The 26,114-nt window shown below is 41.3% G+C and overlaps 1 protein-coding gene across 1 annotated transcript in view; it reads right to left on the reverse strand.

The window, feature by feature from the left end:
- The window catches only part of LOC132379115 (ferroptosis suppressor protein 1-like), a 28,386-nt gene extending 9,028 nt beyond the window's left edge, over window positions 1–19,358 (reverse strand). Inside the window, exons 1-6 of the mRNA XM_059946695.1 lie at window positions 19,184–19,358; window positions 16,225–16,340; window positions 15,973–16,092; window positions 12,896–12,988; window positions 4,835–4,943; window positions 1,783–1,935 (exon numbers count right to left, since the gene is read on the reverse strand). Of these exons, the coding sequence (XP_059802678.1) occupies window positions 1,783–1,935; window positions 4,835–4,943; window positions 12,896–12,988; window positions 15,973–16,092; window positions 16,225–16,340; window positions 19,184–19,358 (766 nt within the window). The remainder of the gene's footprint in view (window positions 1–1,782; window positions 1,936–4,834; window positions 4,944–12,895; window positions 12,989–15,972; window positions 16,093–16,224; window positions 16,341–19,183) is intronic.
- Between the last annotated feature and the right edge of the window lie 6,756 nt (window positions 19,359–26,114).

A 26,114-nucleotide genomic window follows, 5' to 3' on the forward strand; every position in this document is an offset into this window, starting at 1 on the left:
AACAATGATCATAGGCCTTTGGGAATTCTCAGAAAGTATTGACACACAATTAGAAGCAAACTCACACCAGTACTTCAGTACGTGGAGAAGTTCAAAGAGGGGAGTCAGATCTATTTTACGTTCTTTTTGCATTCTCTCCATTACTCTATATGCATACTGACCATTAGTACTCTGCACAATCTTTTACAAACTTCTGCAGAGAGTTGTAAACAATCAGCTCCATCACGGGCACTAGCCTTCATAGTATCCAGGACATCTTCAAGGAAAGATGCCTCAAAAAGGCAGCAGCCATCATTAAGAACCCCATCACCCAGGTCATGTCTTGTTCTCATTGCTACCATCAGGAAGGAGGTACAGAAGCGTAAAGGCACACAGTCAATGATTCAGAAACAGCTTTTTTCCCTCTGCCATCCGATTTCTGAATGGACATTGAACCCATGAACACTACCTCGCTATTGTTTTATTTCTATTTAATTTAACTATATATGAGGAATTTAAGGTGGGGGGGTTATATGGGAGGCAGGGTTTGAGGGTCGGCACAACATTGTGGGCCGAAGGGCCTGTAATGTACTGTACTATTGTATGTTCTATGTTCTATATGTATATATATTTACTGTAATTCACCATCTTTTTCTATTATTATGTTCTGCATTGTATTGCTGCTACTAAGTTAACAAATTCCACGACATATGCCAGAGATATTAAACCTGTTACTGATTCTGATTCTTAACCTTAGAAATTTTAAGCTATTACTGTTTGAGGACAAAAAAATGGAAATTTAACACCCCAAATTTAGTATGTCAAACTTTGTAATTATTCTTAACGAACTTTAAACACACAAAAAGTATACCCGTTTGAATTTGCGGCTATTACAAAGCAAAACAATGAAGATTTGACGAAGTTCCCTTTTCAACTTCAGAGCTGCTTCGATCTTGAGGACTGAGATCATTGAGACCTCTCTCTCTCTCCCCCCCCCCTTACCATCCGGCACCAGGAGTGTTGCATTTGCAAAGCCCCCAGCACTATCAACGACTCCTCCCATCCAACCCACAGTATCTTTGACCTCCTACCATCAAAGTTCAAAGTAGGTTTGTTAACAAAGTACATATATGTCACCATTTACAAACCTAAGATTCATTCTTCCTTTGGGCATATCCAACAAATCTACAGAACAGTAACTACAACAGGATTGACTGAAGTGCAGAAAACAAATATAAATGCAAATATAAATAAATAGCAATAAATAATGAGAACATAGGATAATGAGATAAAGAGTCCTTTAAGTGAGATCATTGGTTGTGGGAACAATTCAATGAAATGAGTGTAGTTATCCCTTTTATTCAAGAGCCTGATGGTTGAGGTGTAGCCACAATATAAGAACAAGTATTCTTAGGCTGGGTAACAGCTTCTCCCCCCAGGCTGTAAGGCTTATGAACACTCTGCTACCACCCAGTACACATTCTTTATGACAGTGCCAGTAGCAATATAATGTTGTATATTTAACTATATGCTGTATATGTTAACTTGCATGTCTACAGAATTATCTGTTAATATTGATGTGTCAGTTTTATTTTAGGTGCTATATGTGATATATGTACTGTGTTTTGCACTTTGGTCCTGGAGGAATGTTTATTGTTTAGTCCTATACATATGTACAGCTGAATGGCAATAAATTGGAATTGAACTTTCCAAGTGAAAGTGGAGTATGTATCAAATGAAGAACAGAGATTCAGCACAAACTGTATGACTGAGATAACATAACATATCATAATTAGAACTTACGGAGTGCATTGACATATGCGGATGAATTAATCTTTATTCCAGTGCAACAGGTAACCATATCTGCTATAATCTCTTTCCCCTTGTCTGTCACCACTTTAATGTCTTTCTGAGCCTTATTCAGAACAAGTTCTGTCAGGTTATTGACTTTATGTCCTTTTGGAAAGAACAAAATGCAAAATATGCCATGATTCAGATTAATAATAGTAATGTTATTTACAGAGCACTTTTCATACAGACAATGCAGTTCAAAGTGGTTTACAATGGGTTAAAGTTCAAACATGAAAATAAAAGACAAAAATATGTTAGTTAAAACCAAAGTTAAATAAATAGGTTTTAAGCTGGTGTTAAAAAGTGCTAACTGAGTCTGCAACTCCTACAGTTTTAGGTACAGTATTGAGTTCCAATTATCTTTTGAACGAGGTAGTTTAAATTTAAGAGGCTGGTGGAAGACCTGAAACTTGAGCAGGATTATGAACTGAAAGCAATTCTGTGACGTACTCCGGTCTTAGACCACTGAGAACTTTAAAAACTGATTAGAGAACTTTAAAAACAATCCAAAAGACACAAGAAAATAGTCAGATAATCATGCTTCTCCTAACCAATTGTCATTTCCTCAAATCAATAAAGATGAAAATTACTGTTGAGATAGTTGGTGTCTATGCCATTGAGAGGCTGGATAAGGGTCCACAGACATACACTAGGTTGCCACTCTAGTAGGTATACATGTACATCTGCTCGTTAGTGTAAATATCTAATCAGCCAATCATGTGCCAGCAACACAATGCATAAAAACATGTAGTCACGGTCAAGAGGTTCAGCTGTTCTTCAGACCAAACATCAGAATGGAAAGAAAGGTGATGGAAGTGACTTTGACTGTGGAATGTTTGTTGGTGCCAGACGGGGTGGTTTGAGTATCTCAGGAACCGCAGAACTCCTGAGATTTTTGGGCACAAGCGTCTCTGGAGTTTACGATAAAATAACATTGAGTGAGCAACGGTTCTGTGGGTGAAAATGCCCTGTTCATGAGAGAAGTCAGAGGTGAATGGCCAGACTGGTTCAAGCTGACAGGAAGGTGATAATGACTCAAATAAGCACATATTATGACAGTGGTGTTCATCTCTGAATGAACAACATGTCGAACATTGAAGTGGATGGGCTAGAGCAACAGAAGGTCACTATCATACACTCAGAGGCCACTTTATTAAGTACAGGAGGTATTGAACATTGAGGCCGCTGAGTATAACTTTGCATCAGCTCAGATGCATATGTTAAACATACCATGCAGAAGCATATAGCAAAACCTGTGTGGTATTCCCAAGAGGGAAGGAAGACTTGGAGATGGAGATCTCCTTCATCCTTGGCTTGTTGTAAATATCTAGTGGTGGCCAGCTTTAAGAGTGGAGTGCCAGTGGGAGAAAGATGGAGACAAAGTCAAAGTCAAAATAATTTTTTTGTCAAAGTACATAGATGTCACAATATTTTACCTTGAGATTCATTTTCTTGCAAGCATTTACAGGAACATAAAGAAATACAATAGAATTTATGAAAAGTATAAATAAAGACTGACAATCAACCAATGTATAAAGAAGGCAAATTGTATAAATAAAAAAATGCTGAGAACATGAGTTGTTGAGTCCTTACAAGTGAGGCTGTAGAATCAATTCAGTGTTGAGGTGAGTGATGTTCCCTGTGCTGGTTCAAAAGCCTAATGGTGTGAAAGGTAATAACTGTTTTTGAACTTGGTGGTGTGGGACCTGTATCTCCTGCTGATGGTAGTAGTAAGAAGGGTGAATGGCCTGGATGGAGGATGTCCTTGATGATGGTTGCAGCGGTCCTTGTAAATGTGCTCATTCGTGGGTCAATTAAACTCCCTCAAAACTTAAAAAAATCTGCAACAGCAGTTTCATGGGAGTCTTTATTTGATGGGTGGATTGGGAATTTGTAATGGCTGTTTAATGGGATCTGACACAATAATAAACAATTTTATAATGGGAATAGTTAGTGAAGTCTGAACCTCTGAACTACAGGGCTAAAGTGAGGAAGATGTATTTCCATATATGTTTTCATTTCCTCTTAACCATCAATAAATCTTCATGTCGCACATTCTACTTCTTCTCAAACCTGTGTTAATCCACTTAATTAGAACATTTATTTTTATTTATTTAGAGATACAGAGTGTAACTGGCTCTTTCGGCCTGATGAGTCACACCACCCTATAATCTGCCTATTTAATACTACCCCAATTACAGGTCAGTTCACAATGACCAACTAACCAATACATCTCAGTCTCTGGGGGGAGCTCACATGGTTCATGGGGAGAATGTACAAACTCCTTACAGACAGCACTGGAGTTGAACTCAGAACTCCCAAATGCCTCAATCTGTAATAGCATCATGCAAAGTATTTCCTAAGGACTTCATTAAACCAGGCTCTACACTTCCTTTTAAAGGACAATGATTAACATTTCCCCATTTTATATGGAATTGAAATGGGGATCAATGATTTTATAGATAAAGTAGGTGTGATAAATTAACTAACATTTTTTCTTAGCAAACACAAGGAAATCTGCAGATGCTGGAAATTCAAACAACAACACACACAAAATGCTGGTGGAAGGCAGCAGGCCAGGCAGCATCTATAGGGAGAAGCGCTGTTGACATTTCGGGCCGAGACCCTTCGTCAGGACTACATGTTTTCTTAGATTGTTTCCATAATACAGGAGAACAGCAGTTAGACTTCTATTGTGGTATCATGTAGACATTTTATTATATTCATTCTGTTAGCTGATCTGTTAGCTTGAAGGAGCGATGCCTCAGAAAGGTGGCATCCATCATTAAGGACTCCGCCGTCCAGGACGTGCCCCCTTCTCATTGCTACAAACAGGAAGAAGGTACAGGAGCCTGAAGGCACACACTCAATATATTGTCATGTATTGCATGATATTGCTGCCGTGAAGTTAACGAATTTCATAAGATGTGCTGATTCTGATTCAATCTTCTCAGAAGATGACCGCATTAACTGTACATGATGCTATTGATTAATATGACATTACCTAATAGAAGTTGCACCCCTTTATTCACCAGAATTTCTTTTACTCCTCTCCTAACACTGGGTAAAACTTCAGAATCGCCAAGAATATAAGTGGAATGAATTAATGTTACCTGGAAGGAAGAACAAATAAGAGGGTTAAGTGTGTTAGACAAACATTGTCCAGTTTAATTTCCTGTACATCACGGTTGTAGTCAACATGTTTAATGAATTTGAAGTGAATTTTCACCTGATATCAGCAGAATCAATCAATAAGGCATTCAACACAAAACTACACAGAAGAAATTAAACACTGAATTTAAGCATATTTGAATTTCAGAATTTATTTTGCTGAGAGTACTGTGGAAACTTCAAACCTGAATTAAAATGTTGGAAAATTACTTGGTCATCTCTTGGGGAAGTTCAGTTTTTATGCAGAGAGTGGTTCAGATCTGAAAGGGTCTTCTGGGGTAATAATCACCGTAAGCAGCATTCACAAAATTAAACAGATGTACACAATTTTAACAGTAAAGAACTTGATTAGAACAAAAAAACTAAAGTCGATTTTCGTGCAAAGTTATCATGATGATCATGGTGTTGCTAAACCAGTTTTGCTGGTTGGTTCGGTACTGAATGGTTGAAGGGAAGTAGCAATTCATGAGCCTAGTGATGTGGAACGACAGGCTTCTATATCTATTGCCCAAAAATAGCTGGTTCTTAGCAATACAAATGGATTAAATGGTGAATTTTAGCAAAGAAGAGGCAAGAGGGCTCCAGGTAGTAGGAGTAGGATTCTGTATCAACAGCAGGACTCAATGCCTGCAAGAGATTACTAAAATAACCATATGGAAACCAGAATTAGTCACCTGAAGCAGCAGGCAGCTTCTCCAGAAACAGTGGCTAATCACAAAATAGAACAAATCCTGTTTTAAAGTCATAACATGGACCATATGGCAGAGTGAAATCTGAGATCATTGTTGTTGTCAACTTCTGGTCTGGAGCTATAAAGGCTAAAAATATTTTCATTTGGCAGGCTCGGAATTCTCCACTGCTGCTACTTTCTGCACCGCCTTCCTGGGCTGATAATGTGAGATGGACAAAATCCACTGTGGTGCCAGAGACCGGTATGAGGTTTGGGAATTAAAATCATTCCCTTTGGCTTATTAATTTAAAACTGCTTATAAAATTCTCTAAGAAAAAGTTGTTCATTAGTTTGCATTTAAAAACATTTAAAATAATTTAGAAAGAAAATTATAGTTTAGTTTATTCGCTAGGTTTTTCACTTAACTTCTTCAGATTTTTCCACTTGCTTTGAGTGTTTCAGAAGGAGTGTTTGAAGGATTGAAATGTTTAATCATTCTGTGTTTGTGCCTATGACTTCAGTGGCTGTTGAGACTTTTCACTAATTTTATGGTCAGGGCTCATATTTTCCAGTACATGTGATATTGTGCGTGATGCAGATGACTGATTGCCCACAGAGCTTCACCACTGAAAATCAATAAAATTACTTGAGTCTGCAGTTTTATAACTAAGAACACCAGTGAGCTGAGAGTATTTGCTGCCGACTGCAAATTTCACACATGAGTTTCATTTGCAGGACGCAATTAGAGAGCAAGTGCATTTAAAATCTGCATCAGTGTTCACTCAGTCCATCCCAGACCCAGTGTCAGGTGTCTATAAGACAAGTACACATGGGTGCTACCGTTGTGTAGCAATTAGCACAACACTTTTATGGTGCTCGGAGTTCAATTCCGCTGCCATCTATAAGGAATTTGCATGTTCCTCCCATGACTACATGGGTTTCCTCCAGGTGCTCTGGTTTCCACCCACAATACAAAGATGTACTGGTTGTAGGTTAATTGATCATTGTAAATTGTCCTGTGATCAGGCTAGAGTTAAGTAGGTGGGTTGCTGGAAGTACATGTCTTTCGGGTAATTTAATAAGATATCAGAAACTCTGTCCTGATAAACCATAGTCTCCCTATACAAGCTAACAAAGAGGTATTGTCATGGAGTCATAGAGCACTACCTCACAGAAACAGTCCCTTTGGCCTTTTCAGTTTGTGCTGTCCCAATCTTCTCCCTAGACAAACCTAACTGTAACTGGACCATATCTCTCTATACACCTCTCACCCATTTACCCATCCAAACTTCTCAAGTATTACAATTGAACCCAAATCTACCACTTCTGCTGGCAGTTCATTCTACACTAGCACTGCCCTCTGAATGAAGAAGTTCCCTCAGATTGCCCTTGAATATATTGCTTTTCACTCTATGACCTCTAGTTCTGGTCTCACCCAATATTCACTTTACAGGGCCTGAGAGCCTTATTGTTACACTCGGCGTTCTAGCACAACCATGTGATCTTTCCAAAGGGTCACAGTTGTTGGTGATAAAGTTAACCTTTTAACAAATATTCTTTTGCTGTAAACAAGAACGAGTCTCCAGTTCTTGATATAAATTGCAAGCAGTAACCTGGAACTTGTTGGCATGTTCTTCTAATTTGTTAGAATTGTACCAGTGTTTGGAAATACTTTGTAGTTGTAAATTCCTTGTCATTCAGAAACCCTTTATAAATTACACCTTCTCTGTGAGACTTATATATGTGTTAAGAACTATTTGTCTAAAGTTAAATGTGGTGGTGGCATCCAGATCTGTGCCTGGAGTTTCCAGGGCACAGGCCTGGGCAGGGTTGTATGGGAGACCGGCAGTTGCCCAAGCTGCAAGCCTTCCCCTCTCCATGCCACCGATGTTGTCCAAGGGAAGGGCACTAGGACCCATGCAGCTTGGCACCGGTGACATCGCAGAGCAATGTGTTGTTAAGTGCCTTGCTCAAGGACACAAACACGCTGCCTTAGCTGAGGCTCGAACCAGTGACCTTCAGGTTACTAGTCTGATGCCTTGCCCACTAGGCCACGCACCAACACAAAGTTAAATGTATATCATTAAAAAAATAAAATAAGCTGTTTTAAAATGACTTCATTAGCTGGAAGTATCTCCACTTTGTTTTGAGGAGGGACCTATGACTCAAGCAGTGGGTTGGCAGCTAAAACCTTACCTCAGAGGCTACACAGGGAAGAAAACTAGTCTTTGAAGAGTAGGTTGATACGGTATAACCTCCCTATAATGAGAGCTCACCTCTCTAAGTTCAACCTTATGTCCCCGTCGTGAGAGGTGGAAATGGGTAGGGCTGATCAACAGGGGTCTGGTAAAGCTGAATAGGTCAATCCTCTGTACAGTGGATACAATGGATTACAGAAACATTGATCAACTCCAACCATACAATCGACTCTGGCCAATGGAAATGGGAGGTCATCAATGATATATGCCCCACTGGGAACTGACGGCCCAAGAGGAAGACGAAGAAGATGAAGAATAATGAGGGTATTGGTAAATATCTATATTGGACAGGGCTTAAAATCTTCTTTTGGGTTTCAGGCTTTGCAGCCGGGGAACCCAAAATCGTTACAATATGAGGGATAAAGCCTACATGCATTCACCTTATCTATACCCCTCATAGCTTTGTTTACCTCTGTAGGATCTCCCTCATTCTCCTGTGCTCCAGGGAAGAAAATCCTGACCTATTCAATCCTTCTGTATAACTCAGCCCATGATGGAACTGGTGGAGTCTGCAGCCCTCTACAGCCTCTTCTGATCTTGTGTATTGGAGCCTCCATTCCAGGCAGCGATACAACCTGTCAGGATGCTCTCCAAAGTTCAAAATAAACTTATTATCAATGTACAACTATGTCACCATATATAACTCCGAGATTCATTTTCTTGTGGGCATACTCAACAAATCTATAGAATAATAACCATAACAGGATCAGTGAAAGACTGCCCAACCAGGGTATTCAGCCAGAGTGCAGATGATAACAACTGTGCAAATACAAAAGAAGAAACAATAATAATAAATAGATGTGCAATAAATACCTAGAACATGAGATGAAGAGTTCTTGAAAGTGAGTCCATGGTTGTGAGGATGATGAGGCAAGTGAAGTTGAGTGAACTTATCCCCTTTGGTTCAAGAGCCTGATAGGTGAGGGGCAGTAACTGTTCCTGAACCCGGTGGTGCTAGTCCTGAGGCTCTTGTATCTTCTTCCTAATGGTAGCAGTGAGAAGAGAGCATGTCCTGGGAGGTAGGGTGCTTCTATTTGCAGGAGTCTTTGGCAATATATGTAAAATCACGTCCAACTGCTGATGAAGTACAGCCGCTGGTACTTTGAATTCCAAACATTCTGCTGTAGTTTAATAAAATGCTCTAGTTCTCTTTGTCAGTAATGACGAACACCTGAGGACTCATATGTGATGGCTGAGGTCAAGACTAAGGTAGACATTAGCAGCAGGGAGAGCTGGTGATTTAAGCCCTCGTCTACGTCAGAGTTTGAAATAGAAGGCTAGGTAAGGACTGGTGAGGGGGTGTGGGCAGCTGCAAGCAGTATCATTGGTGGTACTGATCAAGTCCTGGTGATATCTGACATAGGCAACAGGTCACGGAGATCAACTTCAAGTTTATTGTCATGGGTATAGATTCCCAGGGATTAAATGCCATGAATATTACCTTTTGCAGCAGCACAGTACATTACAAATATAAATTACATACATTTGAATAAACATGAATCATACAGAATCAACAAAAAAATACATAATAACATTAGGGCAAGTTGAAGGAAATATAGTTTTCTTCGCGTTTTTCAGGTTGGTTCATGAATATGATGGCAGTAGGGAAGAAGCCATTGTCAAACATTGAGGTGTTGGTATTCAGTCTCCTGTACCTCTTGCAAAAAAGCCGCAAAGAAAGGAGGGCATGGCCTGGGTAGTGGGGGTCCCTGATGATGGATGTCACCTTCCTGAGATATTACCTCTTATTGATGGTCTCAGCTGTGATGGAACTGGTTATCCACCACTCTTTCTGGCCTCTTGCATTCCTGTGCATTGGAGTTCTCATATGGGGCTACGGATATTGGACTGGGGTTTGAAGTTAGTTATTTGGTTGGGGGAGGATGCAGGGTGACCATGAGTGATCCAGAGGGCGGGGAGTGGATATTATCGTGTGTGGTTCTGTCCAAAGGGTCAAAGGCAAGAACATGATCTGGAAATATGTACGTTGTGAAAAGCTAGTTGTCCTGGAAAAGCACAATTGATTTTCATGAAAGAGCCGAACTCTGTCCGCTCACAGACCAACTAGACCTAATTGCCTATGTAATGCTCCAATATTGCATGGGAAATGAGTTCCTCTCTGCCATAAATAAAAAGGAAATGGCGCAGATTGACCGAGAATGAATCTTGCCCAAATATTTTTTTTTACTACCCATTACACCCTTGGCATTTAGGGCAGCAAGGAATGTCCTCCATCTCTGGTGGTGATCAGGGCTTCCTTCATCATGCCAGTAGCATCCTCTTCGTTTTCAATACTACCATCATGCAAGTCGCTGGTGGAGACTCAGGAATACTGTCACACTCAGACGTAGAAGGAATCTTCATTGCTGTTTCCATAACAATTTTGTTTTACCAGTAAGGATTGTTAGCCCTGAGCTGGACCCCCTGAACCTGGCCTCTGCTGTTTGACCTGCCTGGCGTTGGTGACCCTACAAAGAGCCAAAGCATAAAGCTCTGACTCCAGCCAACATAGCTCTCCGGGTCACTGAAGCATGCAAGCCTCCAAACCCTACGACAGTTCCGTGGTCCTCTTGGAGGCTGATCCAAATATGTTCAGTTGAAGTTTCAGAGGCAGCATTTCAGCCAGAAATGCTCACAATCACATAGAAATTTGTGAAGAAAATAAGATGCTTGAAAAAAAGTACCATATCCTAATTTCTAAACCTTTATGTTTAGCACCTGAATTCATAAGGGAATAAACGGAAACAGCGAATCAGGGAATGAAAAGTAAACATGGGTCACTCATGGCAGTTCTACTGTTAGACTAGCAAGGATCAAGGTTTAAGTCTATATGACAAACACAAGAGATTCTGTAAGTGCTGAAAATCTAGAGCAACGCATACAAAATGCTGGAGGAACTCAGCAGGTCAGGCAGCATTTATGGAGAGGAATATGCAAATGATGTTTCGGACCAAGACCCTTCATCAGGACTGGAAAGGAAGGGGTAAGAAGCCAGGATAAGGGGGTGGCCCGAGGGGAAGGAGGACAAGCTGGCAGGTGAAATGGAGAAGGAGAGTGGATGAAGTGAGAAGCTGCAAGGTGAAGTTGGAAAATGTAGAGGGTTGAAGAAGAAAGAATCTGATAGGGGAGGAGAGTGGATCATAGAAGAAAGGGAAGGAGGAGTGGCATCGCAGGAAGGTGGGGAGCAGATGAGGAGAAGAGAAGGGGTAAGAGTTGAGCCAGAATGCAAAAGTAGAGAAGGGGGTGGGGTGCGAAATTACCAGAAGTTAGAGAAGTTGATGTTCATGTCACCAGGTTGGAAACTACCCAGAGGGAATACGAAGCGTTGCTACTCCAGCCAGAATATGCACCCATTGTGGCAGTGGAGGAGGCTCTGGATTGACCTGTCAGAATAGGAACGGGAAGTAGAAATTAAAATGAGGGGCAACTGGCAAACCTCACCTGCTGTGGCAGACGGAGCAAAGCTGCTTGACGAAGGTGTCATAAATCTGTATGATGCGAGGGCTGAGATAAATACATAAAATGCTGGAAATACTTGGGAGGCCAGGCAGCATTTGTGGGGAGAGTTAACCTTCCATATATGTTTCGCCTTGATATTGAGCACCCCAATTCATAAGGAAGTATCATAGAGGACCTGTCCTGGACTGATTGTATAAATAGAATTACAAAGAAAGCACAACAGTGCCTCTACTTCCTCAGGAGTCTGTGGAGATTAGGCATGTCATCAAGAACCTTGGCACACTTCTGTAGATGTGTGGTGGAAAGTGTGCTGACTGGTTGCATTATGGCCTGGTATGGGAACACCAATGTCTTTGAGTGGAAAATCCTTCACAAGGTAGTGGATTTGGCCCACTACATCAGGGGTAAAGCCCTTCCAACCAATGAGCACATCTACATGAAACATTGTAGTAGAAAAGCAGCGTCCAACATCAGAGATCCTCACCATCCAGGCCAGGCTCTTTTCTTGCTGTTGCCCTCAGGTAGAAGGTACAAGAGCCTCAGGACTCGCACCACCAGGTTCAAGAACAGTTACTAACCCTCAGCCATCAGGCTCCTGAACAAAAGGGGATAACTGCACTCATTCTATTTCTGGTGTTCCCACAACCAACGGTCTCATGTTAAGGACTCTTCGTCTTGTTATTTTGTGCTCTCATCATTTATTGCTATTTACTTATATTTGCTTTCGCACAGTTTCTTGTCCATTGACTCTGTGCTATAGATCGGCTAAGTATGCCTGCAGGAAAAAGAATCTCAGTGTTGTATATGGTGAATTGTATGTACTCTGATCGTAAATTTTACTTTGAACTTTGAAACAGGGAATCAGGTATGTGGAATTTAGGGAATGGAAAGCAGAAGTGTCACTCATGACAGTTCTACTGTTAGATAAACAAGGATCAAGGTTTAAACCTAATGATAAAGACAAGAGATTCTGCAGATCACACAGCATTTATGGAGGGAAGTAAGTGTTGTGTATTTGATATTTCAATAATATTTGAGTAGCCTTATATATATACAAATATATAGTTTGATTAAGTATTCTTGTTAAGTAATTCAAAAATATGTTAATTACATATATCTTCACGCTACCATGTGATATGTGCGCACCTCGCTTAAAGTAAACTCAGTTATACCCTTATTTTCAGACTCCCATCTTTGTTTGAATTAATTAAATGTTTTGAAGTTATAAAACATAACAGTGAGCAGTTGATGTTTCACACCAAGAATCAACATCAGAACTAGAAAAGGCTCATGAAAGCCATTGTTCAGGGTGTTTCTCTCTGTACTGAAACAGAGAGATGGGAAAGGAAAGGGTTGATCTAAAATATAAATGTCACTGTGGGAAGCACCTTTTAAATTAGGACAGACAAAAGTACCAAATTTCAACTAAAGTATTTACCACTGCTTACTGGGCAGCAGGTCATCAAACAGAAAACGTATCTGAAACTTCTATTCAGTGCCAAATTACCTCTTTTATGGGGTAGTCTGTTTTGATCTCCGCTGCTAATTCTACGCCGGCAAGCCCGCCTCCAACTATAACAATTGAGTCAGCTGCCTGAATCTATATGGAACAACAAAGAGAAAGGATTGGGTTCATTTAGTGCCTTTCACAACCTTGGTTGTCTAGAAGTATTCTGTGGCCAGTTAAATACAGTCTCGATATTAATGAAAGAAATACAACAATCAGGTAGCATAAATATTAATGTGATTATTAATACATCATCTCTTTTTTACTGATGGTGGTTTAGGAAGACATAATGGCTGAGACACCTCTGCTTTTCCCTGAATATCCAGGCAAGAAGTTTCTGTTTAATGTCTGACCCAATAACAGCTCTCCTTCAATACTGGAAAGGAGTACCAGCCTGAGTAAAAGACCTAATTGAGTCATGGAGCATTACAGCATAGGTTCTTTGGCCTAATCTAGTCAGTGCCAAAGTGTTATTCTGTCTAGTCCTTTCAACCCACTCCTAAACCATAGTTCTCCAAACCCCTCCCATCCACGTACTCATCCAAACATCTCTTACGTGTTAAAATCAAACCTGCATCCACCAATTCCTCTGGCAGCTTGTTCCAAACTTGCACGACCTTCTGAGCTCAGGCTGTGACCCAAACTCAGTGGAAAAAGCCTGTTTGCATTTATCCTATCTATATCCCTCAAATAATTTTGTATACCTCTATCAAATCTCCCCTCCTTTTCCTGTGTACATTGCTAACAAAGTCCTAACCTATTCAGAACCTTCCTTATAAATATGTGAGGTTTGAGCCCATAAATGTCTGATTCTGAAGCCAAACTGCCATCATAACAATGCAGAAAGCATTTGGCTTATCAGACCCATGCCATTTGGTCCATCGAGTTTGCTCCACCTTTTCATCATTGCTGATCCATTTCCCCTGGCAGCTCCAATCTCCTGCCTTCTCCCCATTTCCCTTCATCACTAATCAAGGATCTATCCACCTCTGCCTTAGATATACCCAATGACTTGGCCTCCATAGCTGCCTGTGACAACGAATTCCACAGATTCACCACCCTCTGGCTAGAGAAATTCCTCCACATCTCTGTTCTAAAACAATGCCCCTCTATTCTGAAGCTGTGTTCTCTGGTTTTAGACTCCCCCACCACAGGAAACATCCTCTGTACAACCATTCTATTGAGGCCTTTCAACATTTTGATAGGCTTCAATAAGGTCACCCCCATTCTTGTGAATTCCAGTGAGTACAAGACTAGAACTATCAAACGCTCCTCATATGACAAGCCTTTCAATTAAGTTACTCGGGGCAATAAAACAATTTTTTTATGGATTGGTTTGGCAACTGCTCTGCCTGAGATGGCAATAAACTTCAGGGAGATGTGGACTCCACTCAAAACATCACAGAAACCAGGCTCCACTCCATGGACTCTGTCTACACTTCCCATCACCTCAGTAAACAAGCCAACGTAATTAAAGATCTAACCTTTGCCCTTCTCTCCCTTACCCTGATACAAAAGCCTGTGAACATGTCCCACCAGGCTTAAGGACAGCTTCTGTCTCACTGTTATAAGATTAATGAACAGATTATCTGCTAAAATGGATTTTGACCTCATAATCTACCTTGTCATGGCCTTGCACCTAATCATCTGCCTGCACTGCTCTTGCTCTGTAACTGTTACACTTTATTCTGCATTCTTTTCTTGTTTTTCCCTGTACTACCTCAATGCACTGATGTGACAAAATGATTTGAATGCATGATACACAAAACAATTGTTTGATTGTACCTCAGTACACGTGACAATGTAAACCAATTTATCAAATTGCATTTTGAATTCAAGTAGATTTAAGTCATAGTACTAATTTTGCAGAGACAGATTCATCTGAGGAAAATGCTTTAAAACAAATCATTCCGCCAAAACGTGGTCAGATGAGATGCATATGCCATCTCATCTGACATTGACTCAAGATGCAACCAAATTAATTCTCAAATTGTTAGAGAATTTGGTAGTGAAAATATCCAAATATCAGGGGGAAAGTAATTGATTTCCTTTTACAGACTGGTTAGCACATGCAGAATTATTAATGGTGGCATTTCAGAGCAAAATGTCTATCTGGAAATAGATTCTGTGGTTATCAATATTATGGCCACCAATAACAAGGCAAGTAAAAAGCTGACAGCAATTGCTAACAGCCCTGGTTGTATCTTGGTGAGAATAGAAGGAATCAATCTCTTAGGAGGTTCAGTGAAAGGGACTACTGACAATAAAACTCGGCCTGTGTAAATATTCTATAGCCGGTATAAGATGGTGCTAGCAAGTGACAACTCATTGTGTGCAGGAAATCTTCAAATATTCCCATTTAGGATTACTGCAGCTGAAACCCAAGGCCCCAACCATGGGTATTTCAGTAAGCAGGAATGTTTTAATATTGATTCTCAAAATTGGCAGACTCTGGACTGCAGATTCAGGTTGAGAGTGCAGTTTTCCCTTTAAAAAGAAAGCATATATATGATGGATAAATGTAGAGATATTTGTCACCATCAAGGACATCTTCAAAAGGCCCCCTCCAGCCAGGACATGCCCTCTTCTCATTACTATCATCAGGGAGGAGGTTCTGGAGCCTGAAGGCACATCCTCAACATTTTAGGAACAGCTTCTTCCCTTCTACTATCAGATTTCTGAATGGACATTGAACCATGAACATGACCTAACCATTTTTGCACTACTTATTAATTTTTTTAATATATTGACTTCAAGTGAAATTTTATTGTCATCTGACTGCACAACCAAACAAAGCAGTGTTCCTCTGGACCACGGCGCACCCACAAAACATATATCACACATATATCATGAACCAAAATATCACTACAAATAAGTTAATAAAATATAATTCAAAGTGCATGTAGTGCGCAGTTCATGTACTTTTTCCAAACAACAAATTTCACAACATTGGTCAGTGATAATAAACGTGATACAAATTTATTCCTTCCTGAAGGGTGACAGTGGAATGGAAGGCAATGGGTAGATTAAAATGCGCACCAGATCAACTGCTAGCCTACACATACAGTAGGTATTACCTCCTTTACCAAATCTTCATACATCTGGATGGCAGTCTCTCTACTAACTGGTTCAATTAACTTCCCAGGAAAGGGACCTGTACTTCCAGTTGCCAGAATAAGGTATGAATAACGTATGACCTTCAAAACACAAGAAAAGGTAATGTGCTTGTTAGGACTAAAATGCTAAGATGTGCAACAATTAGCTTAAAATCCAAAATATATTTGACATATTCCCTTATTAAAGAGTCAGAAATATATTTTTTTATTTACCTCTCCATTTTCCATGATGACACTTTGGTCTTGCAGATCAATATCTATGACTTTGCCTTGTTTGAAGTTCGCTTTGAATGTCAGATCATATGGTATGAATGTTTTCTTAGCAAATCCTAATTAAAGATATGTATGACAGTAGGTGGTATGAAAATATTAGCAACATGAGGTACAGGAAGGAAAGGTATATAACCTATCAAAATTATCCCTACACAAATATAACTCACAATAACTAAGACATTGAGTATAAAGGATAGGCAGAGATCAGGGATGGTCATTGCCTAGGACGTGTGATGTGACTGTTACCCATCACTTATTTGCCCAAGCTGGAAGATTGTGTAGGACCTTCCACATGTTGTCATGGTTCTTATTACAAAGGATGTGCTGACGTTGGAGACAGTTCAAAGGAGGTTCGTGAAAATGATTCAGAGAGTGAAAGACTGCTCGTATGAAGAATGTTTGCTATCTCTGGGCTTGAATTCACTGGAATTTAGAAGAATGAGAGGTGACCTCATTGAAACCCATTCAAAAGCCTCAATAAAATGGATGTGGAGAGGATGTTTCCAATGGTAGGGGAGTCCAAGACCAGAGGGTGTAGCATCAGAATAGAGAAGCATCCTTTTAAAATGGAGATGAGGAATTTCTTTAGCTAGAGAGTGGTAAATTTGTGGAATTCATTGACAATGGCAGTTGTGGAGGCCAAGTCACTGGGTATACTTAAGGCAGAGATTGATAGATTCTTGATTACTTAGGGCATGAAAGGATATGAGGAAAAGGGAGGAGATTAGGGCTGAGCGGGAAAATGGATTCATCTATGGTGAAATGGCAGAGTACACTTGATGGGCTAAATTGCCTAATCCTGCTCCTATATTTTATAATTGTGATGACACCACAATTGTAGGCCGCATCTTAGGTAATGATGAGTCTGAGTACAGAGCGGAAATTAAGAACCTGGTGGCTGTGATTGTTATATGGTTTATATGGTTATATGATGCAAAGACAATAACCTATCCCTCAACGTTAGCAAGACGAAGGAAATTGTTGTTGACTTAAGCAGGAGTCGCGGACTGCATGACCCCATCTACATCGGTGGTGCGCAGGTGGAACAGGTCAAAAGCTTTAAGTTCCTCGGGGTCAATATCACAAGTGACCTGACTTAGTCTAACCAAGCAGAGTCCATTGCCAAGAAGGCCCACCAGCGCCTTTACTTCCTGAGAAAGCTGAAGAAATTCAGCCTGTCCCCTAAAACCCTCACTAATTTCTATAGGTGCACCGTAGAAAGCATTCTTCTAGGGTGCATCACAACCTGGTACAGAAGTTGTCCTGTCCAAGACTGGAAGAAGCTGCAGAAGATCGTGAACACAGCCCAGCACATCACACAAACCAGTCTTCCATCCCTGGACTCACTTTACACCACACGCTGTTGGAGCAGTGCTGCCAGGATAATCAAAGACACGATCCACCTAGCCAACACACTTTTTGTCCCTCTTCCCTCCAGGAGAAGGTTCAGGAGCTTGAAGATTCGTACGGCCAGATTTGGGAACAGCTTCTTTCCAACTGTGATAAGACTGCTGAACAGATCCTGACCCGGATCTGGGCCGTACCTTCCAAATATCTGGGCCTGACTTTCACTACCGTACTTTCCCTTTTCTATTTTCTAATTATGATTTATAATTAAAATTTAAATTTCTAAATTAAATTTATAATTATAATTTTAAATTTAAGTGTTGGCACGTGGCCTAGTGGGCAAGGCATCAGACTAGTAACCTGAAGGTCACTGGTTCGAGCCTCAGCTGAGGCAGCGTGTTTGTGTCCTTGAGCAAGGCACTTAACAACACATTGCTCTGTGATGTCACTGGTGCCGAGCTGCATGGGTCCTAGTGCCCTTCCCTTGGACAACATCGGTGGCGTGGAGAGGGGAAGGCCTGCAGCTTGGGCAACTGCCGGTCTCCCATACAACCCTGCCCAGGCCTGTGCCCTGGAAACCCCAGGCGCAGATCCATGGTCTCTCGAGACCGACGGATGCCACTTAATTTAAGTTTTTATTATACTTACTTTGATTTGTATTTCAGGGAGCACGAAGCACAGAAACAATTATCACTGTGATGATTGTACACTCTAATATCAATCGTTTGGTGCCAATAAAGTATTTGTATTTGTATATTTTATGAACTTGTGTTCTAAGGGGCCATGGCAAAACCACACCTGGAGTACTGTCCACAATTGACCCACTTACATCAAACATTCTGTAGATAGAAGCAGATGCAATTGTGGCTTTTAGGAGCCTTTTAGACACATCAATATGCAGAGAGTGGTGGGAAATGGATAATATGTAAGCAGAGGAGTTTGATCTGGTATCATGTTCAGCACAGACATCACGAGGAAGCTAAGTGCAGACTGGTGTATCATCACCTCAGCAGTTTGTGTGTGTTGCTCAAGATCTCCAGCAGCTGCGAATCTCATGTGGTAAAGGTAGATCAGTCATGTTCTTACTGAGGGCACAGCGAGCACAAGGAACCAAATACACTACTATACACCAAATAACTTGGAAGACAAAACTAGGCATCCCATGCACCATTAATCTGCAGGCCATGTCCATAAGACCTTAAAACACAGGAGCAGAATTAGGCCATTTGGCCCATCGAGTCTGCTCTGCCATTTCATCATGGCTGATCTATTTCTCTCTGAGCCCCAGTTTCATGCATTCTCGAAGAACTTAGCAGGTCAGGCAGTATTTATACTGAGTTCATATTTTGAGCTAAGGCCCTTCATTATGACTGGTTAACCTCAGGACCCTTTATCAGGACCTTTCTTAGAGGCTGCCTGACCTATTGATTTCATCTAGCATTTTGTATGTTGTTTATTTTTCTGTGGTTTGCAGTTTGTGATGATGTTAGCCTTAACCGCAACAAAGCAACTAATGCTGAAATTTCAGAACCCTTATTCCCCTCCAGTTTACCTTCCTGTACCGATGCTCTGAGAGCTCCCATGTTGTGGTGGAAGGCATACTTTATGTCAATCAGTGTGTAAGGGATCCTGTAGCTTGACAGTTGTTTTGCTGCAGCGATCCCTCCAAATCCGGCACCAACGATGACAACATGGTCATTGCTACTGACGGATAATCTCGGTCCCATTGCGTCTCTGTTCAAAGGAGAGAAAGTGGAAAGATAAAATATAAACTCAAGTCTTGCGTTTATTGGGCATTTTCACAACCTCAATAGACTGCAAACAATTTAGAGCAAATCAAACAGTAAAATATTAAGTGGGGCAGGCAAATAAAAGCAGAATCAATCAGCAGATCAGAAGAACCTGTGGGAACACTAACAGAGTTGTTGTCTTGTGTTGGCCATCATTCATTAGAACTTCTGCATCAGAACTACCTCCTGTAATTTCATATCTCTTTCCTAGTTCATCAAAATGTCTACATCAGAGCTCCCTGTTGTAGTATCATATCTCCTTCTAAGTGCCAAAGGACAAATCTGCTCCATCTGTAACAGACTGGAGTACTAAGGTTCAAAGACCAGCCAGGTCTTATCACTTATGAAGTGCAGTAGCATTACACTGTTCACTTTTTAACTTGTGTCGTAAATGCATATTATGCAAAATGTCAGTTTTCTGGAATATATTTTATTATTTGTTAATTTCTTTGTGGTCATCATCATTATATGCCATGTCCTAGGATGTGGACATCAGAGTCTATGACCGTGCTTGTTCATGGCAAACTTTTCCACAGAAGTAGTTGCCATTGCCTTTTTTTTTACAAGATGGATGACCCCAGCCATTATTAATACTCTTTAGAGATTGCCTGGTGCCAGTGGTCGCACAACCAGGACTTGTGATATGCATCAGCTGCTCATATGACCATCCACGTCCCTTTCCCGTGGCTTCACATCTAAGCAGGTACTACACCTTGCCCAAGGGTGACCTGCAGGATACAGAAAGGAAGGAGCACCTTACACCTCTTTGGTAGCCACATATCACCATCCCTCCACCAGTTTTGTGGTAATGTCATTTAATGTGTCATGTGAGATATATGTACTGTGTTGTGCACCTTGTGTTGTTTTGTTCGGCGATATATATACACAGTTGAATGACAATAAACTTGAAGTTGAAACTGGGAATGCAACATCTTCCAAATGCGCCAAATGTTAGACCACAAGTATGTGTAAAATTTCAATATTTTTATTGCGAGAATAAAATGTAAAATGTAAACTATTTCCACTTGCAGGAGGAGCAAACATCAAAGCAGCAGAAGGGATGATACAATGACTAAGCATTCATTTTTCAGGAAGATCACCTACAGCTTCCCCATTTCCAAGTTTGTGGATCGGATAACGAACTGAACTCACAAGCCAGGAATAACTTCTGAAATGTGGAAAAAGAAGCAGTAGGTGGAACTTCAGTGCAGTTTTATAAGGTTTAGTTCAGTGGAGGCTCAACAGCAGGTACTAGCCATCGATCACTACCTCCTCCAAAACAGGAAGTTGTGACTCCAATGCCTCACCAAAGACATGTGCATGAAAATCTACTGTAGACTGACACTCCACTGCAGCACCATTACAAAGGTTAAGCTGAGAGCTGGGCTCCTGTCCAAGATACCATGATATCACTTTGCACAACAATTAGGATGGGAGATGGAGGTGAATCTGTGGAATTCATTGCCCCAGATGATGTGGAGAACAAATTATAGGGGACGTTTGGAGCAGATATTGATAGATTCTTGATTAGTAAGGGTGTCATCGGTTGTGGTGAGTGATGCACCATCAATAACTCACACTGAGACGTAAGGCGAGATATCGGCTTTTATTGACTGGAAGAAGGAACCAGGAGTGAGTGTCCATCATACTATGACCTGGAGACTGAGGCCGAGCGTCAGGCCTCAGATCGCCTTTATACAGGGGCCTGTGGGAGGAGCCACAGGAGCAGTCAGCAGGGGGCGTGTCCAGACAGGCACATAGTTCACCACAGTGAGAAGGCAGGAAAATGGTGTTAAGTGGGATAATAAATCAATCATGATCAAATGCCTGGCCAATATTTATTCCTCAACTAACAATACTGAAAACAGGTTTTCTGTATTTTTCTTACTTATTCTTACATTGAGGGTCTGACCTTGATGGACCAGCCTGGTGTTTATCACCCATCCCTGATTGCCCTTGAGAAGAATTGCCTTCTTGAAGTGCTTCAGTCCTTGTAGTTGAAGTGCTGTTGGTTGGGAAGTTGCATGCTTTGGACCCAGCGACTGTAAAGGTGCAATGATATGTATTCAAGTCAAGGTGGTGTGTAAGTTGGAGGGAAACCTGTAGCTGGTGATGTTTATGTATCTGAATCTCTTGTCTGTCTCGATAGTAAGGGCTGTTGGTTTGCTGTTATCGGAACAGTCGGAGTAATTGTAAAGTAATTTGATGGAGCATGCTCCAAACACAGTCTATCAGTAGAAAAGGGTATTAGTGCCCTGGGTGGGGTGCAGTGGGATTAGTAGGTAAGTGGACTACTTGGTTTTGGATGGTGTCTATTTAACTACTTAAGTGTGGTTGGAAACAAGTGGATATCACTCCAACTGAGTCATTCACCATGGGTTATCCACCCTCAGATGCTGGAATCTGAAACAAAACCATAAATGCTGAAAGGACTCAGCCAGTCAAGCAGCATCTGTGGAAGAAATACCAGTGAATGTTTTGGGTCAGCAACCCTTCCCGAATTCTGAGGAAGGGTCGCTGATCTGGGAAATTGACTGTGTCCTCCATCCACAAATGCTGTCTTTCTGGCTGAATTCTTCCAGCATTTCTGATTTTATCTGTTCTTATAACTGATCTTGGGGCCACAGTGAATTATGTGACTGTGCATTTGATGTTCTGGTCAATGCTGATGCTTAGAATGTCAATGGTGAAGACTTGGTGATGGTAATGCCATTGAACTTCATGATGGGTAGATAGCTCTTAAAGTTAATCAGTGCCTGACGTTGGAGTCCTATGGACTCACTTTCAAGGATTCTGCAACTCATGTTTTCAGTATTATTTATGTATTTATTTATTTGACTTTTTTTGTATTTGCACAGTTTGTCTTTTGCACACTGGTTGTTTGTCAGTCTTTGTGTCTAGTTTTTCATTGATTCTGTTGTATTTCTTTGTTCTACTGTGAATGCTTACAAGAAAATGAATCTCAAGGTAGTATGTGGTGACGCGTACGTACTTTGATAATAAATTGACTGTGAAGTTTGAACTTTGTGGCATGAATCTTATTTGCCATTTCTCAGCTCACAACTGAACTTAGGTCTTGCTGCCTAAGGGCAAGGAAATACAAGAGTCTACGGCTGCTTGAATCTGGGGCAATAAGTCATTTGCTGGAGAACTTAGGTTGAGCAGCATTTCTGGTAGAAAAAGAATCGTTGATATTTCAGGTCAAGCCCTGCATCTAGCCTGAGGAGTTCAGAATAGAATTAAACATTATACAATTGTCATCAAACAAATGGAAGAAAGGAATACTCTTCACTTGCCTGGATGAGTGGCATGGACACTTCAGACCCACGCCGGACAAAATCATGATGCCTCAGCCAATTTGAATACAGTAAGGATCCAGTTTCTGAGTTAGCTGTGTGCAAATCAGCTGCAGAATTTCCTGATTAGAACACTGACTACATGAGCAACACAAAATGCTGGAGGATCTCAGCAAGCAGGGAGTGTCTATGAGGGGAATAGGCACGATAGCATAGCAGTTAGTGTAATGCTATTGCAGTGCCAGTGATCAGAAGATCAGGGTTCAGTTCCTGTTGCTGTCGGTAAAAAGTTTGTGTGTTCTCCTAGTGACCATGTGAGTTTTCTTAGGGGCACTCCAGTTTCCTCCCGCATTCCTAAGGCAGAAGGTTAGTGTCAGCAAGTTGTGGGCATGCTATGTTGTCACTGGAAGCATGGCAAAACTTGTGGGCTGCCCCCAGCACATCCTTAATCCAAACAACACATTTCACAGTATGTTTCAATGTTTCGATTTACATGTGAAAATTAAAGCTGATCTTTAAAATCTTTAAAGCACTCAGGCAGAGCTCCTCCAGTGGGACTGACAAGGAAGGGGTGAGATTTACCAGGATGTTGCCTGGTTTGGAGAACAAGTCATATGAAGCAACGTTAGCAGAGCTGGGACTTTTCTCTTTGGAGCGTTGAAGAACGAGAGGAGACTTGATAGAGGTCTACAAGATTACGAGAGGCATAGATAGGGTGGATAGTCAGTTTCCCAGGCCACCAATAGCAAACACCAGAGGGCATATGTACAAAATTAAGGGAGGGAAGTTTAGGGGAGACATCAGGGGTAAGTTTTTTTTACGCAGAGGGTTTTGAGTGCCTGGAATGACTTGCCAGGGATGGCGGTGGAGGCTAAAACATTAGGGGTATTTAAGAGCCTCTTGAACAGGCACATGGGTGAAAGAAAAATGGAGGGTTATGGGGTAGTGTGGGTTCAGTACTTTTTTTTAAAGGATTATATGGGTGAGCACAACATGGAGGGCTGAAGGGCCTGTACTGTGCTGTAGTGTTCTATGGTTCTAAGTAGAATGAACAGATGAACAGTGACCACATGTACTGATTTTCAATGGTTGGAGGGCTTATCCATGATGGACTGGGCCATATACATTACTGTTTTGTAGGGTTTTCTGCTCAAGGGCGTTGGTGTTTCGATACCAGGCTCTGATGCAGCTCATCAGTATAATCTCCACCACACATTTATAGAAGTTTGTCAAAGTTTCAGATGTATGCTGAACCTTTGCAGACTTCTGTGGAAGTGGAGGCACTGCCATGCTTTCTTTGTAATGGCACTTACATGTTGGGCCCAGGACAGGTCCTCTGAAATAATAACACAGAGGAATTTAAAGTTGCTGACTCTCTCCACCTCTAATACCCTGATGAGCTTCCTCCTCCTGTAGTCAATAATCAGTTCCTCCGCCTTGCTGACCATTGGGTAAAAGGTTGTTGTCGTGGCACCATTCAGCCAGATTTTCAGTCTCCCTCTTCTTTGCTAATTCATCACCACCTTTGATTCGGCCAAGGACAGTGGTGTTGTCGGCGACTTAAAAACGGCATTGGAGCTGCGTTTAGACACACAGTCGTAAGTGTAAAGTGAGTAGAGCAGGGGGATAAGCACTCAGCCTTGTGGTGCACCTTTGCAGATGGAGATTGTGGAGGAGATGTTGTTGCCAATCTGAACTGACTAGGGTGTGCAAGTGAAGAAATTGAGGATCCAATTGCACAAGGAGGTATGGATCCAAGTCGCTTCTCAGGCAGGAGTAGATATATTTCATCACCAACCTCTCAAAATATTTCATCACTGTGGAATTAAGTGACGCTGCAAGATAAGCATTGAGGCAGGTTTCCACATTTCCCACCATTTATGCTGCTATAAACTATTTGATCAGCTGGTTTTACATTGGACTAGCCTCATATTTACACTAGCCACAAAGATATCACAATTAAGAATGTTGCTGACTCATTTTAGTATTTATTTTTATTTTATTTCGAGATACAGCATGGTAACAGGCCTTTCCAGTCCAACGAGTCAATCTACTAACCCGTACATCTTTGGGATGTGGGAAGGAACTGGAGCACCCAGAAGAAACCCATGTGGTCATGGTGTAAATGTACAAACTCCTTGCAAACAGTGGCGGGAATTGAACTCAGGTCACTGGCACTGTTATAGCATTATGTTAACAGCTATGGGACTGTGCCACCTGAAAGAAATGACTTAATTATTCAAAATGTTTAATGTATGGCTCATAACAGGTTATCATACAGATAACCTGATCACAATACAATCAACATTTTATCATAATTACATTTCACAAACCAGTTTCTGCTTACGTTTGTACTAGCAGTGAACAGTTTATCAATGCCAGAATGGGACGACATACACAAATTGTTATACAATGATTATTAGATCCTGGAATTTCTGTATTGTCTATTGAATCACTGTGAGAATACCAACTTTCAAATAAATAGTATGCTATGACAGTGCCAGTGATCAGGTTCAATTCACGCTGCTGTTGGTAAGGAGTTTGCACATTTTCCCCATGACTGCGTAGATTTTCTCTGAGTGCTCTGCATATGTGGAGGTTAATTTTTATATGGGTTAGTAGGTTAATTGGTCACATGGTGTAATTGGGTTGCACAGTCTCATTGGACCGAAGGGCCTGTTACCATTCATTTTGTCTGTCTGTTTCTCTTCCCACCCTCTCTCCCTCCTTCTCCCTATCCCTCCCTCCCTCCCTCTCATCCTCTCTCCCTCCCTCTCTCTCTCCTTCCCTCCCCTTCTCTCTATCCTTCCTCCTTCCCTCTCCTTCTCTCTCTCTCCTTTTCTCTCTCTCCCCTCCCTCACTCTCTCTCTCTACTTCCTTCCTCTCCCTCTCTCTTTCTCCCTATCCCTCTCTCTCCCCTCTCCCTAGTTCCCTCCCTCTCTCTCACTCTCCCTCTCTCTTACCCTCTCCATTTTCCCCGTCCCTCCCCCTCCCCTTCTCATTTCTTGTGGCCCAATCATTTCATTTTAATGAAACAATTATGTCACATTGCGTAACCTATCATGGAAATGGCAATAAAACAGTAATCCATTAAATAACAGAGCAATATAAGAACACCTTAAATGACCTTCATGTACAGCAGCTTCAGAACAATACAGGAGAGTACAGGATCTTCAACCCACAACGTTATTGTGGTAAACTATGTATACCTGTCTCGACAGGCCCCTCTGCTGACTGCTCCTGTGGCTCCTCCCACAGACCCCTGGATAAAGGAGATTGTGTCTCTGCTCTTCCCACAGTTATCCAGCATGAACGTGCTTCGGTTTATTGCTAGTAAAAGCCTTTCAGTATGTACTCTACTTCCAGTCTTTTGGAGTTATCGATAGTGCATCAGTTA

Source organism: Hypanus sabinus, chromosome 21, assembly GCF_030144855.1.
Source record: "Hypanus sabinus isolate sHypSab1 chromosome 21, sHypSab1.hap1, whole genome shotgun sequence".
Taxonomy (NCBI): domain Eukaryota; kingdom Metazoa; phylum Chordata; class Chondrichthyes; order Myliobatiformes; family Dasyatidae; genus Hypanus; species Hypanus sabinus.